Source organism: Heliangelus exortis, chromosome 17 (assembly GCF_036169615.1).
Source record: "Heliangelus exortis chromosome 17, bHelExo1.hap1, whole genome shotgun sequence".
Lineage (NCBI taxonomy): Eukaryota > Metazoa > Chordata > Aves > Apodiformes > Trochilidae > Heliangelus > Heliangelus exortis.
The window spans coordinates 9,604,308-9,623,397 of record NC_092438.1 but is presented as its reverse complement, the minus strand read 5'-3'; the positions used below and the strand labels follow the sequence as shown (position 1 = coordinate 9,623,397).

The 19,090-nt window shown below is 54.1% G+C and overlaps 1 protein-coding gene across 2 annotated transcripts; it reads left to right on the top strand.

The window, feature by feature from the left end:
* Nucleotides 1-2,388: 2,388 nt before the first annotated feature.
* MMD2 (monocyte to macrophage differentiation associated 2) lies at nt 2,389-18,820 on the top strand. 2 transcript variants are annotated; one of them, XM_071760838.1, is made up of 8 exons: nt 2,389-2,800; nt 14,382-14,463; nt 15,165-15,325; nt 15,407-15,481; nt 15,763-15,864; nt 16,398-16,467; nt 16,842-16,999; nt 18,302-18,820. In XM_071760838.1, exons 1-8 carry the CDS (start codon nt 2,754-2,756, stop codon nt 18,606-18,608), a joined length of 1,002 nt encoding a protein of 333 aa, XP_071616939.1. In that variant the 5' UTR covers nt 2,389-2,753; the 3' UTR covers nt 18,609-18,820. The 2 variants fall into 2 exon arrangements, with proteins under 2 accessions (XP_071616939.1, XP_071616940.1); XM_071760839.1 differs by lacking the exon at nt 18,302-18,820 and having other exon boundaries at nt 2,391-2,800; nt 16,842-17,586.
* Nucleotides 18,821-19,090: the final 270 nt, after the last annotated feature.

Below are 19,090 nucleotides of genomic sequence, written 5' to 3'. Positions count from 1 at the left end.
CTGGCGAGGAGGCTTCTCCCAATGGCTTAAACCCAAATGGTTCTGACCCAGCACCCTGGAGCCACCCCCAAGCCCGTCCTGTCCCCTGTGTTCACCTCTGCCTCTGCTACAGCTGCTGCTGGCTCACCCCATGCCCCCCAAAACTCTGCTCATCCAAAGTCTCATTGCTTTTTTTTTTTTTTTTCCTGCTAAGAGATGCAGGTTTAAATCTGTTTGTCTCTTCTTACCTGCTAGCTTCAGCATCTTAGTGTGCAGGAAAAATATCCCTCCCTGGGGAAAACAAGAGTGTGCTGCCAGGAGAGCCCAGTGCCACAATCCCAGCACCCAAAGGCACAGACATTCACAGCAGTCACAGCCAAGGTCTTACTGGGACCCATCATCAGGAGCAGGGGACAAGGCACACAGGTGCCTCCAGGTGTATGACACCTGCAGAGTTTGGGGCTTGTCATATTTTGGGGAGGAAGCAGCCCACTCCTCCTCTAAAGGAAAATTCTGCAAGACTCTTCCATTTCGGTGACATTATGAAAATATCACTGCCTCCAGGGTACTCCTGAATCTTGGAAACTCTCCTTAACACATCATCACAGTCACTCAGATCTCTGCAAGGGGATAAGGCAGAGCAGCAGGGATGGAGGAAGGAAAAGAAGGATGTGAGGGGAGCTGCCACATAGGAGGAGATGTGTCCCAGCAGGGTCTGGGTCGTGTGAGCACAGAAATCTCCACATCCCACCATCAACCAGCTCCTGGCTGCTTGTGATTCTCCAGCCACAGGATTTGGAGGCAGTGCTGGGGCTGGAGCCATTCCTCATCATGATGCGTGAGGCTTTGGTTGCCATAACAACTGGATTCAGGCTTCAAAAATAGTAACTTATTTTTCATTCAATTTGCCTTTTGCCCTCTGAGACAGCTCTATTTTGGGGCTGATGGATCTCTTCAGGTGTCCCTCACCAGTACCCCCAGCTGGGGGCTTCAGGGCTGGGGGTTGTTTTGTTTAACAGTTTATCACCATTTTCTCTCCCTCATCTATTCAGACTCACAGAAAGGTAAAGCAGGGCGTGGGCATCATGGGATGGCCTTGGCCAAAGCCTCGGAATATTGAAAGCTGGGAAGGAACTTGAAAAAAAAAATCTTCCTAGCTAAATGGCAGGGTGTGGGAGAGGTTTTCTGAGATGATCTCACTCTGCATCTCAGCTTGGACCTGTGGGTCTCAGACAGGGCTTGGATGTCCCAGATACACTGGGAAGGTCCTACCAAAGATGGGGCTTCCTTTGTTCCCTCTGCACGTCCTGGATCTCACTGGCACCAGCCTGGTTCCTGATGGCATCTTCCACCCGTGGTGGGAAACATCTGGGAAGCCTGACCCTGCTGCTGGCTCCTGGCATCAGGGAACTTGGGTGCTTCTTGTGAGAGACTCCACAAGGCAGCCTGCACCCTTTTTGCATCCCCTGGGGGGATGAGCTGCTTTTGGGAGGGGTTGCAGAGGGCTCCTGGATTAGTTCATTCTTTGAATTACAACATGAATTTTTTCTCTGTTTTGTTTTTTGGGAGATATGTGTGTGTGAAAGATTTCCCCTAGAAGTGGACATATGAGCATAACCCTTTGTACTGATGTGTCCTCAGCTGTTCCATCTTCCTCCCATCCATGGTATCACAAGCTCAACAAGGGGAGATTGCATGGGGGAGACTCTCCACCAGTTGATGCTGGCTTTATGTCACTTTCCTTGTCCCTTAGCTACTCTTATGAAGATGCCTGGTCATGGTGGTCATGGCTGATGCCCACCTGCCTGCAGACAAACCCCACTGCTCTTTAGAGCCCCTCTCTGAGCTGCCCAACCTCAGATCTCACCTTTTGCAAGACCCTACCTGGGTGATGTAGGGGATGGAGGAGGAAAGACTTAGGATGGAGTTGGAGAGAGGATCTGGGGGGCTCCAGTCCTGTCTTGTGGCTTTGTCCCCCCACCCCTGAGCAGGGAGGGATGGGTGGGATGCTGGTGGCAGTCGTGTCCCCACCCAGGGCCACCCCAGAGCTTTGGGGCTGGGACAGAGCCGCCCACCCCTGCCGGGGCCTCTGGAAAACAAGAGAAGAAGAAGAAAACAATTAAAATCAAATAAATGAAAGCACACCCAAACAAAGCAGCTCCCTGGGGAGGCCAGGACGGGATGGCCCTGCCCCGGGGCAGGCAGGGACATCTCGCTCTCCCTCCCGGCGGACCGGGCCGTGGGGAGCGTGGCCGTGGGGGGTGGGCAGGCTGCCGGCATTCTCCGCTCCCCGCTCCCCCCTCCCCCCGCGATGCTCTAATCACATTTTCAATTCAAATCTGCTGCTATTTGATCCTCCGGGGGTGGCGGCGGGGAGGAGGGGGAATATTTTTAGCCGAGCTTAAGGCTGCCGGGGTGGCTGAGGAGGATCGAGCAGGTTGCTGTGGCCGGGAGGAGTTGGTGGGGATTCCTCCCCACCTCCTTTTTTTTTTTTTTTATTTTCCTTCCTCCTCTTCTTTGCACATCTGAGGGCGGTAGCGGGGCTGGCTCCCCTCTACCGGAGGTCGCCTTTGTTTTCCCCGAGCAGCCGGGAGGAGGCCGGGGCTGGACCGGGCTGGGCTGGGCTGAGCTGGACCGGCCGCCCCTTCTCCTCCCCGCCCCGCCGGAGCCCTCGGAGTTGCTGCGGTTCCCCCGAGCAGCACTTTATCCCCTTTCCCGCACCGGGCTGAGCAGCCGCCGCCCCCCGGGACCCCCCCTCCCATGGCACCGCCGCGATGTTCGTTTCCCGGGTCCTGGATTTCCAGAAGACGCGCTACGCCAGGTAAAGCCGTCGGTGCGGCGGTCCCCGACCCCCGGGGGTTTGAGGAGCCCCAGGGCAGCCCCAGCACCTGCCCGGGTCCGGTTCCGACGGAGATGGAGTCCGAAGGGACCTTCAAAAGCTGCTGAGTGCCCCAAAGCCCGGGGTTGTGGGCGGGCTGGGCTTTTAGGGGGAAGGTTGCATCCCGAGGGGATCCTGAGCATCCTTGGGAGCCCTCGTTGCCTTTCACTGGGTTCAACTTCACCGTTCTTCTCCTGCTGCTGGAGGACTGGGAGCCCAAATCCCCACGGGAACAGAGCCCACCACCGCAGAGGGACCGACATTGCCCGTGGTCCTGCTGCACCCAGGTGAAACCCCTGGGGGTGGCTTCTCCAGCCTGGACCTTGAGGCTCCCATGGGATGCTCCAATAATGCATCCTTCCCCCAGCTCCACGAGGTACCTGGAAAGGTTTTCAAGCAGCAACAGCAACCTGTTTTAACAGGTATTTGGAAAAACCTCGGGGTGTTACCTGTTAGAGGGAAACCTGAGGACTGCTGGGCAGAGGGCACTCGGCCACGCTGCTGCTGGAGGATCAGGTGTGGCTTTTAGCAGGGACATGGGGACAGCAGCTACCAGCACGCTGGGTGGCCAAAGATGAGTCAGAGCACTGGGTGATGCATGGCCAGATGAAGCTCAGAGGGTGCTCAGCTTTGCACCAGGGACAGGTTTTGCTCCCTGTGACTGTGGGGGGGTTGTTTTCACAGCCACAGAGGGTCCCAGAGGCTGGCACAGTTCCTGGGAATATTTGGCTCTGGCACTGCCACTGTCAGACTTCCAGGCATCCTGTTAGATGCCAGAGAAAAACTTGTCTGGAATGGAATGGTGACAACGTTTCTTGCCTGCTTCAGGCAGGAACATCCCTGAGAGATGTTGATATGGTTTGGGTGAGGGCAGGAGACCTCCCTCCCACCCCTGCAAGCCACCAGCTCATCTCCTTCTAGATGTCCCATGGGGAAAATCCATGCCTGCACCTCCAAGAGCTGAGTGCAGGATGTGGGTTGCTACTCAAAGACCATTTAACCTGATAACCCTTACCTGGGGGAGATGCAGGAGGTACCCAGCAAATCTGCATGATGCATCTGATCCAAAACTCCTTGGGAAAACAGAGGACCCAAACCTGGTTTTCCCAGCTGGTGTAGAGAACATCATCAGTGGGAATTGGAGCTAAGCAGAGCTCTGTGCCCCCAGAGGAGGGGGAAAACTGCACCTTTACCCCATGGCAGAGGTTCAGAGGCACTTTGGGAGGTGGGCAGCCCCCCACCCTCAGTCCCCTGCAGCAGACCCCATCTGCCAGCCTGTTGCTCAATCTATCCCAAACTGATACTTGGACTTCATCATAGTCCTTTTGGGAGGCAACTTGCTAAAGGGGAACGAGGGGGACAGAACCCACAGAAGGCAGGGGCTGCAGGGCACAGAAGAGTCAGGTCCACAGAGCATCCTCCACCTCTCCCTGGGTGCTAGGGCAGGAGATGGGTGCTCCCATGGCAATCTCCAGCAAGAGATGCTAACCCAGAGCTTCCTACGTGGCTGCAGAGATCCTCTTAGCCCAGGGCTTAAAAATAACAGTTGGCTAATCCCCAGCCCCCCTGCACTCCACACACACCAGCTATCCTATCTGCAGACATGTTCTGCCATGGCATATCCCAAAGGAGATCCTACAAGCTGCTCCTTCTCTTGTGCTGGGGATGCTTCATCAGCCCCCCTGGGTACCAGGCTCAGCAAAGGGGATTGGTGAGCAGGAGCCACTGGGCTCATGGTGGCACCTGCCCTTCAGGACATTAGAAGCCTCCTGTGACATCTTTTCAGAGGATGAGAAACTCTTGCTTGTGGCCTTCCTTGGAAAACAAAAACAAAAACAACAAAAAAAAAGAAAATATTCCTTGTGGTGGAAAAGCCTGGAACAGCTTCATTTTTAATGTTGTTTTATCAAATTTTGAGCGAGGACCAAGAAAGGAGGAACTTGGCCATCAATACACCCACCAAAAGGAATAAATAAAAAACCAGCATGATGATAAAAGACCTGTTGTGTGAAAGCTGTAGTGAAGGCACCAGCCTTTGAACAAGGAGATGAAAGGCAGCAATCAATGTGAGAACATTTTGTGAAATGCCAGGAGAAAACTTGGGGCTGGAAGGGCACAGGGGGGTCCCTGAATCCCTCCTGGCTTTGGAGATGGAGCATCACAGCTTGGGTGGAAGGAAAGAGAGCAAATGGAGGGGGCTGAGGCCATGCTGGGAATAGGGATGCATGGCAATGGCGTTGGAGCAGGTTGGGGTTATAAATGAAAAAAACCCAAACCAACAACCTTTCCTCTCCTCCTCCCAGCTCACCAGAATTGTGGTTTCTCAGCAGAACAACAGAGCAGTGCCAGATCAGTCAATCTTCATTGAGTCTCATCAGTCAGGTTACACCAAGCCAAGAATCCTTCCCCTCTATCCCACTGCTGGCTTTGGCACCCTTCTTACTCAAATGTGCTCTCCTGCCCATGTGGCTGCAGCTCAGTCCCAACCTCCCTGCTGCAGGGACACAAAATTCTTCCTCAACTTTGGCCACCCAGAGCCATAATTGGAAGGAAACACAATTAAGCAGGGAGCTGCTGTATCTGGCCAGCTTCAGCATCTCCAGAGGAACCAGTGGAGAGGAGTTTTCTGAGAGCTGTGGGCTGTGCAGGGCACTGAATCATCCTAATTAACTGATAGCAGGTCACAATTTGATTTGTTCATGTAAGAGGCTCTAAATCTTCCTGCCTTTTCTTTTCTTGCCCTGTGCAAAGAGGAGCACCTGGGAAAATCCACATTAATTTCTCAGCCCAGAAAGCAGGAGGAGGTTAGGGAGAGCAGGGACCTCTGTAGGTCCATGGTCCAGGTTTGTCCTCACCTGCCTGATGTCTGCACGAGGGGATGGAGATCTGACCTCTACACTTGTTCCAGACTAAATCCTCCAAATTTGAGGAAAGGCAGCTTGAAAAACCTTCCTTCTGCACCTGTAATTACTGAGCAAGGAGACATTCCCTGACCTCTCTCTCCTTCCAGCATCTCCAGGCAAGAGAGGGAGAGGAGAACCATCAGGAAGAGGAGTGAGAGAAAACATTGGGATGCTCAGCCCCTAAATAGGAGAAAAGCAATTCCAGGCTGACAGCCTGAGCAGAGCTGCTGCCCTGGGAATGTCTGGCCCCCATTTGTTTTTCCCTGGAAGCACAAGCAGCCCTTGCCTGTTCCCACACATGCTGAAATGCTTGCCAAGAGATCTGCTTCCCCCTCAACCCGTGTGGGATGAAGCAGTGAGAAGGGAAGTGCTTTTAGTAGTGATATTTGAGGCTCCTCACCAGGCAAACACCATCCCCAGCCAGACCTACCAGGCTGCCCCCAGCTGAGCAGCTCCCCTTGCTGCCAAAAGCTCTGCTCTAAGAGACGTGGAAGTGTCCAAAATACCTGGGGGAAAAAAACAGGCTCACCAGGTGTCACTGATCAATTCCACCCTGGTTGGTTGTAGGGACTCAGAAAGCCTCTTAAGATAGCACTGATAGGATTTCATCTCCTGCAGGTTTAGATGCACAGGGTGCAGTTATCTTTTGAGCCAGGAAGGCAACAAATACTCAGAGCATCATTTACTCTGGAGTATTCCCTCAAACTGCCTCTTTCCCTCCTTTGGGAGGGTCAGGGGACCCAGCAGGATGGGGATCACCCCACTGGAGGGGTTCAGCAGTGGGCAAGCCAAGCCTTTTGCCTTGTGCTTTTGGGAGCAGGACAGTCTCTTGGGAAATGGATGCCCGATGGTCTTTTCCTCCCTTCAGGGTGTTGGATATCAGCCTGATGTGATTTTTTGGCACAGTTCTCTGCAGGCAGCTTCGTGAGGTGGCAGCCAACACCATGCGTGGGAAATTCAAGCCAGTGCCCAGCATGGCAGGGCAGTGAATGTCAGAGATGGGGCTCTGCCAGGACTGTCCCCAGCCTTGCCTCCCCCCCTCCTCCTCCTCCTCCTCCTCCCTTCCCACACCCCCAGCTCCACAGCAAGACAAAGCAAAGCAAACCCACTGCAGCTCCTGGGGAAAGGAAGGGAAAACAGCACAACTGTTGTATTAATTCCAGCTCCTGGCTGGAATTAAGGAGGTTTTTTGGGTGCCCAGACAGATGCTGCAAGGAGAGGGATGCTCAGAGCAGGGGCAGAACCCCAAAACCAAAATACCCCCCCTCAGGAGTCAATTTCTCTCCAAGAAATTGAAGAAATTTCCAAGAGAAATTGAACCTCAATGTTTTCATGGAGTGAAAACCCAGACTCCAACAGGCTTGATGTGATACATGACCACTGATGCTAACGTGACACCACGAGCATCACATTCCTGGTGTTTGCACCAGATGCCAGCTAGCTGAGAAGTGCTGGCCTTCAGGAGAGTTTGGATCCAAGGCTGTGATCCTGGGCAAGTTCCTAAGCCAGGCTGGCTGAGGAAAGGAATTTATGCAGAGAGAAATCTGCAGGTCAGAAGCAAGGAGCTACCTCCTCTGCTGTGCTCAGCAGCACTGCCTGGTACTGCAGCATCAGACACAGCCCTGCTCTGTTGCAAATGCTGCTAATTAAAAGTCCTGCTTGCCTGGCTGGTGAAATGCATGACTCTCCTCTGGGTTCACTGTCCAGAGGCATTTGCTGAATTTATCAGCACTTCAGCAGCATCCAGGAATCCCCAGTGAGAACCAGGCTCTGTCTCTCAGGGGATGCTGTGGGAAGACTTTATGGTCCTGAGAAAACATGAGCTGCTCAAGTAATGTCACAACAGAAGCTGGGTCTCCAAAGAGCTGGGGTTAGAGGCCAGGAAAGCTTCTGCCCCCAAAACTGCCCAAATCCCCTGTCAGTGGTCACACTCTCTGCTGCTCCCCACCTTGGGCTGCTGAAGAGCTTAACCCAGCAGAGCCAGCCCAGGGCTGCTCCTGCTAAACCCTGAGCTCTAAACAATCCTGACAAGGCAGCACAATGACTTTCCAAACAGTGAATAATAATAGAGAATTTTCTGTTCTGGAAAAAGTCCTCCTAACGTTCACAAAACACCTGGGACATCAGAGTCATTTTGTGACTAATCAGCTGTTTTGGAGGTCTCACGAGTACCAAATGAAACAAGAAGTCCCAGCTCAGGAAGTCATTTGGGAAGCACTCACCAATCCCATCTGTTGTGAATAAACAAACAGCTCTGCTGTACTTCCAGGGTCATGAATTGCCTTGGCAGAGGCTGAGATACCATCTACATGAAGAGCAGAAAGCCTGCTGGAGAGGAAAAGAAAATATCCCTGCATGGAGGGTGGGAATATGGGAAGTTATGACCTGACTGGGAATCATCTGCTGAGTTTCCACCCACTGGCCAGGTCTTGTTACACACAGGAGGGCTCACATGGGTGCAAACATGGGTCTGTGTCTGGCCTCAGCCTGGTTTGGGGTCTTTTGTGCCCTCTCTGCTGGTGCGAGGAGGGAGGAACAGGAATCAGGTACAACCCTTGGTGTGATCAGGGAAATAACAGCATATTCCCTCCCACTGTCTTCAGTACCCTCCCCATGGTCTTCCCTGTCCCTTCCTGGGGAATCTGCACCCACAGTTCAGAGCAGGGACAGCCTGGACATGGCTGAGCACAGAGTCCTCCTCCAGGAGCATCTCCAAGGCAGCACATGGATGTGTTCAGCATTTCTCAGGGCATTCAGGCTGTGCAGTGCCAGGGGATGGTCTACAGCCAGCTTGGGCTCTTTCCACATGTCAGAGTGCTGGGAACAAGAGAAACTGGGGTGAGGGTAACCAGAGATGAGCATTAGATGAGCATTCAGTCTGCAGCCCTGTTTGACTTGCTGTGTGGAAGCAAGGCTTGTACCAGAGGCATCTGGGCAGGGGACTCCAGAAATCTGATGATCTGTTGATTTACCCATTAGCAAGGTTGAGAGATGTTGGTTTAGATGAAAAGCCTTTCAAGTTTGCTGCCCTCCCCAAGCTGCCAGGCTCTTTGCAAGATGCAAGGAAGCAGCAGCAGCACCAAAGAAAACTCTGTGCCCTCTTGCTGCTTCTCATATTCCTTGGGCTGGAGTCAAAGGAGCCAACCCATGGCAGCCAAGCCATGCAAACTTGTCCTGGCTGTTCCTTCTCCCCCAGCCCAGGGAGCTGACCCAGGAGCCTACAGGAGGCACAGCTCAGCCTTCCAACCCAGGAGCACCATATGGTGATGTAGGAGGATGCAAGGCACTGAGGGATGGGCACAGAAAGAGAGGTTTCAGCTCAGAAGGTGCCACGCAGCCACGCACGTGCCCACGGGGGTGGCTCTGCAGATGGCAACGCTGGGCAGCATCAGCCTGAGCCTTGGAATTTCTGCTTCCCAGTGGCAAATGCTCCTGGGGCAGCAGGTAGGAAGGAAAAGCAGATTTTTCTTGAGATCTGTGGTGCCTGGAGGCTCCACACCAGCGACTGCAACCATGGAGAGGAGAGGAGAGGAGAGGAGAGGAGAGGAGAGGAGAGGAGAGGAGAGGAGAGGAGAGGAGAGGAGAGGAGAGGAGAGGAGAGGAGAGGAGAGGAGAGGAGAGGAGAGGAGAGGAGAGGAGAGGAGAGGACTGCTGAGCCTCTCCCACGTCATGAAGCTGCAGAATTGTTGTCCTGGACTTGAAGGGGACCCCAAGCACAACTCTGCTGCCCTGCTCTGTCTTCTGCATCCTGGATCATGTCCTCTAAGTGCTTAGGGCCCTGCACACACCATCAGACACAGCTCCTCAGGACTCAGCTGATTACAAACTCTAGAGGAGCCCAAGGGGTTGAAGCCTCTTACCCAGAGCTGCAGCTGGAGTGTTACCAGATTATGGGGCAGAAGCAGAGCACACACCAAGCCCCAGCTTAGAGAGAGGTCACCACAACACCTCACACGTGAGCACAAACCCCTCATCTGGAGCATCTCCACCTCAGCCTCTGGGCTCCTTAGGTCCAATCCAGACCATGCACTGAGGCCAGGGACACATCTCCTGCATCACAGTCATTTCAGGCATCACTACAGTTTCTCTACCAAGGGACAACCCCGAGGACCCCAGCAGGACTTACCAGCACTGCTGATCAGCATCCAGCAAAGGCTTTCTCCACCCTTCCTCTGTGAAAAGATGCCACAATCTGGACACAGTTCTCCTCCATAGCTCTGAAAGCAGCTGTGACACCTGGTCACAAGGAGAAATCCACTTCCATTGCAGGGAACACAGCCTGGAAATACCTCAGTTCCCTGAGCAGCAGGGGGAATGCACAACAAACCAGCATCCCCCCTCCAAAGACATTAAGTAGCCACATCCTGAGCAAGCCCAGCCCTTTTATAAGCCACTCACAGGTAAAACCTGTAGATCTGAGGAGGTCTGGGGAGATTCACATCATCTGGGACCAGCACAAGGAGTCAGCTGCTGCTTGGTCCCTCTGGCACCCAGCCCTGACATTTATTTCTTGATGGGTTGGGAAGGGGATGCGTTGGGTCTTCCAGTGTTGTGGCCCCAACAGTGCCCAGATACACAGTGTGTGTATATCTGTGTGTATATCTGTGTATATATCTGTGTGTATATCCTGACATCCAGCAGGGTTGGGGTGCCAGGTGTTGGATGAGCTGCTGGAAGAGCAGGGAGGAGCTGCTCAATGGGAGCAGAGGGAATTCCCAGCTCCCACCTCCCCATCCATGTATTAGTGGTGATTTACCTTTCTCACATGATCCTTCTCCCACCTCAGCTGAAGGATACCAAAATCATTATCCTCACCTGGAGAGGGGAGAAGGGAGGCAAAAGGGAGATGAAGTGGCAGAGGTGAGCCAGAGGGTCAGTATCAGAGGAGATTAAACCTCATCTGCCCCCAAATTGCAGCCTGGGCTGGGTCTCCATCAGGGCTGTGCCCCCTGGGTGTGTAGGGGACATCTCTTCTGCAAAGTGTCCCATGGCTCTGTCCCTGTGAACATGTGGTGTCCATGGAGTGGTTGTCTGGGGGCTCCCAAGAGAGACAAAAGATGATCAAATGCTCACACATGAGCCCCCCCTTGAGGAATTTTTCAATTTAATTCCCTTTTACCTTCTACTCCACTCCTGCAAAGCAGGCACCAGGGAGACCTGCATGATTTTTTGAGGCCAGAACTTTGTTCTTGGATAAAAGTCTGTTTTAAAAAAATCAAGAAAACACCCCAAACGCCACAGGAAAAAAAAAAAAAAAAAAAAAAAAAAAGAATGGGAGAAAGAGAAGTAGAAAGGAGCAAGCCTGGGAAGCCAGCTCTGCACTTTGCCTCGGCTGCCTGGGACAAGGGGCTCTTTGTTTCCCTGGCCAGAGTCTGCTGCCCTGGCCCTTTTCTGTCCCCCCTCCCTGGGAAAGGGGCCAGAGCAAAGCAGGGACAAGCAGGGCAGGCAAAAGCCCTGGGGCTGCAGTGAGGAGTAACCCCTGCTCAGACCTCCACAAGGTCCCCATCTCCAAACAGCTGCTCTGTATAAGGTCTGCCAGAAATGGCAGAGGAGCAAAAGCTGCCCGGGGGGGTTTCTCTGCTTCCCATGCCCCATCCCTAAAACTGAACCTGCTTGTGTTCCTGATGTGCAGGAAGCTTTAAGCTTTTCTGGGTCTTTTGGACTCAGCACTTGCTAAAATGCCTTGAAATACCCATCTGGGGGGAAATCACCTGCTTGTGGCTTCTTGGACCTGTTGTGGCTTGCTGGGCACCTGGGTGGGTGGCAGCATTGTCTGGAGGCTTTTTGGGATACTCTGCTCTCATCTCCCCCAGCCCAGGAACACTGCCAGGATGTCCCCAAGCCTATGGGGACAATGACATGGAGCTGGTGATGCTTGTGGGTTCAGCCAGCCAGGCAGGAAACTTGCTGCAGGGGATCAGATCAAAGCTGGGAGAGGTGTATCCCTTCTTCTGGGTTTCTTGCACTGGAAAAGCCTTGACCTTCACCCTTCTCTCCAGTGGCACAGAGCTGGGAAACATTCAGCAGCCTCCCCTTGGGGCTCTTGGCTGCTCTGGGCTTTCATCAGCTCTAATGAGAATCATGGGTGCTCTCCTTGAGCATCTCCATCCCTGTGGCTGGGCTGGAGCTCAGCTCTGAGGGTGGTTTTACACACCAGCAACTTTCTGCAGGCTGGGGGGGACACAGGGCTCCCTGTGCCCTGGCATACACCCATGAGGATGTGACCTGGATGGATGCTTGGCATCCTAGGAAGGTCTGGGAGATGATGAAAACCTAGGAGAGGAGCGAGGGTGAGGAAATAGCCCCCAAAACCCTGAGGAGCAAAATGCTGCAGGGCACCAGGGCCTCATCCTGCTCTGCTGGGAGCTGTGCTAACACTGGCTGCTCCTGTGCTTCTTTGCACAGCTCGGCTCCTGAGCACAGAAGGCAACAAAAATATGCCCAACTAGCCCTAAAATGCAATGCTGGCTGCTCCAGGAGGGCTCTGCTGTACCCAGACACTTTGCAGCCAGGTTCTGCATCCATGATGCTCTATTTCCCATCTTTCACAGGATGATGCTTATTAGAGAGCAGGGCAGAAAAACAAGTCTCTGCCCAGGTCAAAAAAAAAAAAAAAGGTTTTTCTCAAGGCTATTTCTCCTTCCAGGAACAGAAAACTTCAGTGGTGGATGGCACCAGAAAGGTTTTGGGCTTTAGGGTTGCCCAGTTTGACCTCATCCCATAGGAAAGGATCTTTCTGGCCTCTCCATCCCTGTACCAAAGCTGGGAAGGATCTTTGCAGCTCAGGGATCCCTTCCACAGGATCCAAAGGATCCAGACATCCCTTGGTCTGGGGTGGGGGGTGCTGTGAGAACTGGTTCTGCTGCTTCTCCCCATTACTGCTCTGAGCACCAACTGCCAGAATGGAGGGGAGATAGCACAGGGCTTTGGTAAAACAAATAAATTCAAGGAAAAGGCCTCCTACGTGTTTCCTCAGCAACCACGATGTCACGCGGGACATCTGGGCTCCCCCCCACCTCCCCTCCTTCTTATTAATAAAAGGAAAAAGAAAGGAAAGCAGAAATCTAAGGGGAGTTTGGGACAGTCTCCTGGCAACGCTGGGGACAGTAATGTCCTCCTGCCAGGGAGACATGTCTCCAGCTTGGGGAGCCTGGCCAGCCCTCACGGCTAGAGCAGCAGGGTGGACATGGCATCCCTGATGTCCCCTGGGATGGTTGGATGGGCACTGCCGTGTCCCCAAGGATTCCCCGCTGCTTTCTGGCCGTGGCAGCCTTCCTGATCCCTGATTTACCCACCGCGGGTCCTCGACGTGCAGCGTCGGGGGAGCTTCGTCCCTTCTGTTTCTCGGAATTCAAGACATTTCGGGGCTGAGGGCAGGGTCCCCAGGCAGGATGTCCCTGTCGCCTGCTGGGGAAGCCTCACACTCTCATTCCCTCCCACAAATCGTTGTTATTTGAGCTATTGAATCCCTCCCGGCTCACTCTGAGCAGAGCGCGGTGGGGATGGCAGAGAGGTCCGCACGGGCGGGGGTGGCTCCGGGGAAGGGGACAAAGGGGACTTTTGCCCTTTTGCCGCCTTCCCCTGTGCCCTGCAGTGAGGGGTCACCCATCGGCAAGGTCTTACCAGCCCCCAGCCCCTTCGCTCAGCTGTAAAACACCCCACAGATGGTGCTGGAGCCAAAGAGCACCCGGGGTCAGAAGAAAATTACCCCAGGTCCTGCGGGGCAGCCCCGCCGGCGCCCGCTGGCCTTGGCCCTCCTGACCTGAGCTGCTCCAGAAAAGATCTTTAAATCCCTGATTACTCCCAGCAGCCAGGAGAGGATCACTCTCTGTTTGTTTGGTTCTTCTTCCCTTTCGCTAAGCCTCCACCGTCGGCTCCTGCCAGCAGAGGATGCTGCGCAGGGCAGCGTTTTCCTTCCCCCCCCCCCCCCCCTCCCTCTCCAACGCCCCCGTTTCGTTTTCCTCTCTACACGCCGTTCCCTACCTGGCAACGGACCAGCCAAGCCCCACACTATTTTTTATCGCCGTGTGTTGATCTGACAAGGGACATCGATGTGTTCCTCCCAGTGCCAAGAGCAAGCTGATACCTCAGGCGAAGAGAAGCAGAAATAAAATCCAGGTTTCCAGGGGAGGGTGGCAGGGTTTCTCTCTGCAGTAATCTGTGCTGGGACCACATGGATAAGGAGGGAAAACCAAAGGCATTGTAGGGATTACCCGGGTTGGAGCTGGTGACATGAGGGTGTCACCACTGGATGGATCAGGGACCCACAACGGGTCCCCTCCCACCCCACATCCCCTTTTCTTGGGGCTCTTCCCATCACTGCCATGCCTGCCCTCTCCTGTGTGCAGCACCAGGCAGAGCTGGTTCCTGTCTTCTGCTCTCCAAGGAATGGCAGCTGCTGGGAAATTCATCCTGAGCAAGACCTGGGGTCCTGGCACTTGGGGCCAGGCAGAGGGACAAGTTGTGCCCAGTGCCAGGGTCACCTCTGTGGGTCAGCTGGGGCAAAGCCGAGCTGAGATGGGGCTCCAGGCTGGGGGGTGTTCCCGTGCAGACCCCTCTAACTTTGCTTCTCCCCAACCCCCATCCCCTGAGTGTGTTTCTCTTCTTGCTTCTTCCTGCAGGTTCATGAACCACCGTGTCCCATCCAACTGCAGGTATCAGCCTACGGAGTATGAGCACGCAGCAAACTGTGCCACCCATGCAGTGAGTCCCTGTCCCCATCCCAGGGTGAGGGAGGATGGTGCTCAGGTCTCTGGGATCCCTCGGGGAACCTCAAAGAATGAAAAAAAAAAAAAAAAAAAAAAAAAAAAAAAAAAAAAAAAAATGTCTGGCCCTGGAGCAGCTCCTGAGGGTCCTGGGGCTGTCATGATGTGTTCCAGGCACTCCCAGAAAGAGGGGGGGATGTTCTCCCACCTCTGCCTTGGGAAGCTGGTGTGCATCTCCCTTGCTTTCACCCACCATGGCCCCATACTCCCAGGGAAGCCAGATGTGAACTTGCTGGAGCATTTTGCATTTGCATTTTGCAAAGCTCCCTGAAAATGGAGTGGTTTTGGCAGCAGGAATGGTGACAGGAACCCCATGGCTGCCTACACAGCTGTGAGAGCAAGTGCTCCTCACATCAAGGTTTCCCTTGGGAAGCTCCCACTCCAAGCTCCGGGAGATGACTCAGAGGTATCCATCCTCCTTGTGCCCATCTCCTCCCCTTTGCTTCCACCTGGAGAAGCCACTGTGGAGCTGCACCACATGGGGAGAGCCCATGTCTGGCCAGTGTGGGTGCCCAGCCTACCCTTATGAGTGGTAGCTTCATCCAGAAGCAGAAGAAACACCTCAAAGGAAAAGCAGAGACACTATTGATGCTCCTCAATGGAAACAGAGTCAACAACAGCTTTCCTTCTACCTTCCAGTTCTGGATCCTGCCCAGCATCCTTGGCAGCTCCATCCTTTACATCCTCTCTGACGACCAGTGGGAAACCATCTCAGCCTGGATCTATGGCTGTGGCTTGTCCAGCCTCTTCATTGTCTCCACAATTTTCCACACCATCTCCTGGAAGAAGAGGCATCTCAGGTACGAGCCCTGATGGCTTGGAGCTAGGGAAGGGGAGGAAGGTCCATGGGGTTGTGACCCCCCTGTCTGTGCATCCTGCAGGACCGTGGAGCACTGCTTGCACATGTTTGACAGGATGGTGATTTACTTCTTCATCGCAGCATCATATGCTCCCTGGTGAGTTGTTGGTGGGTGGGGACCATCCTGAAGTGGAAAACATCAGCCAACAAATAGGGTTTTCCTCTGAAGCTTTGGCTCTGCTTGCAGCTGGACTTTAACTCTTTCCACCAAACCTTCCTATCCCATAGATTCCAACCCCTTTAAGTTGCAGTCACAAGCTGGGAGGGCCTTTTGGTGGGACAGCCCTGAGGTTGAGGGCAGTATTTCCCCCTCCATGCCCACTGCCCCAGTTGGGGTGCTGCCCTGGGTCTCCTTCACAGCAGACCTGGGTTTTGCAGGCTGAACCTGCGGGAGTTGGGTCCCTGGGCTTCCCACATGCGCTGGATCATCTGGATCATGGCATCAGTCGGGACTGTCTACGTTTTCTTCTTCCATGAACGGTGAGTGCCTCTGCCTGGTGGGTGTCTCAGAGCCCACTGAGCTCTGCCAGCTCCTCTGAGTGCCCTGAGGTAGCTGAGCTGGAAGAAAGAGCAAGGACAGAGATAGATAACAAATAAGCACAGGGTCCTTGGGCAGTCATCTGGGCAACTGGCACTGGAGGACCTTCCTTGGACCACATCCCTCCCCATCAGCACCCTGGTTTCAGCTGTGGTGCCAGGGCTGTGGCAGCAGGACAAGGGAGCAGGGATCTGCTGCCATGAGTCGCTTCTTCCACATGGTGGCACCAAATAAAAGCAAAAAGTCCCAGACAACTCCCCAAAGCCCCAAGCAGCTGGCCCTGAGCTGGCAAGCACCCAAGCCAGGGTTGTGAGTCCATCACCCCCGCACCAGGGTGCCAGCCCCACGGCAGTGGCTCAAGCACGAAGATGTGGGACCTGCGGTGGTGGTTCCTGTAGCACAGCAGCAGCCATTACAGGTGTCAAACCTAACACTTTCTCTGCACCCACCTCTAAGCAGCATCTCTTGGTTGCAGGTACAAGCTGGTGGAGCTGGTGTGCTATGTTATCATGGGCTTCTTCCCTGCCTTGGTCATCCTCTCCATGGTAAGCCAGTGCTGGGAAGCATGTGGGGGACAAGTCCCAGCGTGGCTGGTTTGTCTCTGGTGGGTTGCTGTGGTCCAGGCTGTGTGACAGATCAAGCCATTCCCCAAAACCGAGTGGCGTGGCATCCAAGTGATTTGGGTGCTCAGCAGATACCACGTGCATCTCTGGCAGACCTCCTGCCTGGGCTCTGTCGTGTGGAGACCCTCCCAGCAGCAAAGCTGAGCTGCTGTTTCTTGCTGGAGGGGGTAGGAGAAGGCAGGGTGATAGTCCTGCCTTCACCCTGCAGCTGGGACCATCCTTCTGCTCCTGATGGATTTCCTGGTGAGGAAAGGGTGGGTGTGGTGTGGTCACCTTGCCTACCTGCTTGCTCCCAGCCCAACAGGGATGGTCTCCTGGAGCTGGTGGCTGGAGGACTCTCCTACTGCCTGGGCATGGTCTTCTTCAAAAGCGACGGCCGCATCCCCTTCGCCCACGCCATCTGGCACCTCTTCGTGGCCATTGGAGCTGGCATCCACTACTATGCCATTTGGAGGTACCTCTATCAGCCCAACACTCTGGAGGCCAAAACATCCTGGTAGATGCCTTAAAGACACCGTTGGAGCCAACTGGCACGTGGGGACATGGAAGGGAATGGGGAGGCAGCCCGTGCCCTGGGCTCACCCCGTAGGCAACAGCCACCATTGCCCAGCTGGCAGGGACAGCAGAGCCTGGAGATTGATTTTAAACAGATCTTTCTTTTTTTTTTTTTTTTTTTTTAGCCTTGGGAACTCTTGATTTTTTTAAAAGCAAACATTTTGTAACACAGTGACCAACTGGTGGGCTGCAGTGACCACTGACTGGGGGTTCAGGGGAAGCCTTGCTCACCCTCCTGGCCCCCAGCATCCCACAGAGTGGGGTTCTTGGCTGGGTTTGGCTGCTGGAGACTTTAGGGAGTGTCATCAAGGGATTGGAGGAGTTGGGATGTGGGGAGAGACCCAACCCCTTCTTCCACCCTCCCCCAGCCAAGGAGGGGGACACGCAGGCACCCCTGCACCCCCCAGGCTTGGCTTCTCAGTCCTGTCAGCACCAGTGGCCTTCCAAGCTCTTAATGGGAAGGTCCAGAGACAACAAAGCCTTACATGAGACTTGAATCTCTTTTCAGGGCTCCCCAGAGTCCCCAGGCATTAGGAAACTCTTTCTCTAAGCCAGTATTAAGTGCACAATTTGGGATGTTCCTCCTACGTGGGCTCTTGGAACCTCCATGGACATTTTCTCCCTGGGTTGCTTTGTTTTCCCCTATGGAACCGGTGCCAGCAGCAGCCCCAAAGCACAGCATGGCCCTGTCCCCAGGCTCTGCTGCTTGTGCCTTCCCCTGAGGGAGAGCAGAGGGAGGTCTGGGACCTGGAATCCACCTGGTTGTGGCCAGCCCATCCACACCAGGGGATTTTCTTTGTCCTCACTGGATGGGGAAGCAAACCTCCATGGGCTGGGATCAGGGGGTTTTCTGCCTTCTCCTCTCCCATTTTCATGATGAGCCTCTTGCTCATCGATTTAAATCATCTTTTGGGAGGAATTCTGGCATTCCCAGGAATGCTGTAGGGAAGAGATGTAACCATGTGATGCTCCAAAGTGAGCTGTGATGGGGAAGCCTGAGGGACCAGATTCCCAGAGCCACCACGTGGCAGGGTGACAACTGCCACTCAACATGCCTGGGTCTCCTCCCCCTCCATCACTAAATCCCATGGGGAAACAACCTGGAGAACAGATCCTGCACACAGCAGGCCCAGCAACTGGGCACACGCTGCCTGGCAGGGGCTGAGGATGCCCAGGGACCACTCTTGTGTTTTGTCTGCAGGCTTCATCCCAAGGGATTTATCTTGGAAGCCATTTTGCCATTGGGGGCTTTTGGCCCTAAATCCAAGCCAGGGTCTCACAAGGCACAAGGAAGTGCCAGAAGGACCTTTCTGAGACCTCTTCACCTCCACCTCCTGCTGAAAACCCAGAGCAGGGCAGGCACTTGGGTGGGAGTGGGTGACTGGGCTCCACTGGAGACATTGCCACCCTGCCTTGTCCCCCCCCATTTGCTGAGTGGGCTTCCTAAAGCAAAAGCAGGGTGGGGGACACAGAGCAGGTTATCAGCTTGTCCTCCTATTTTATACTGATTTTACATGACTTGTAACATTCAGGATGGCTGTGGAGGGGGGTTTGAGGGATCTTTTTAGCATCTCGTGTTTTTCACTGTCCATTCTTGTCCAATCAGTCTTTTCTATTTAACACAGTATCGGGTCAAATTAAAAACAAATGTGAGGCAGATAATGCTAGCAAACCTTGTTTCCTGTGGAGTAGGATTGAAATAAAAACCCAAGATACCTCACTATTGCCTGCTGGTTCAATCAGAACGAGTTTCCCCGCAGCATCTGGAAACAAAACCCCATTTTCTATCTGACTTGGCCCGGATGGCATCGTTCCCCGAGGAGAAGAGGAGCCACCGAACCAGCTGCAGCAGGGACCTGCGGCGATGTCCCCAGCACCCACTCACCTCAGGACATGGGTGGCACTGCCATCTGCTGGCTCGGCTTGCCCGGGGGGGGAGACAGCAGCATTTTGTCCTTCACACCGACTGGATGGGGAAATTCTGGAGTTT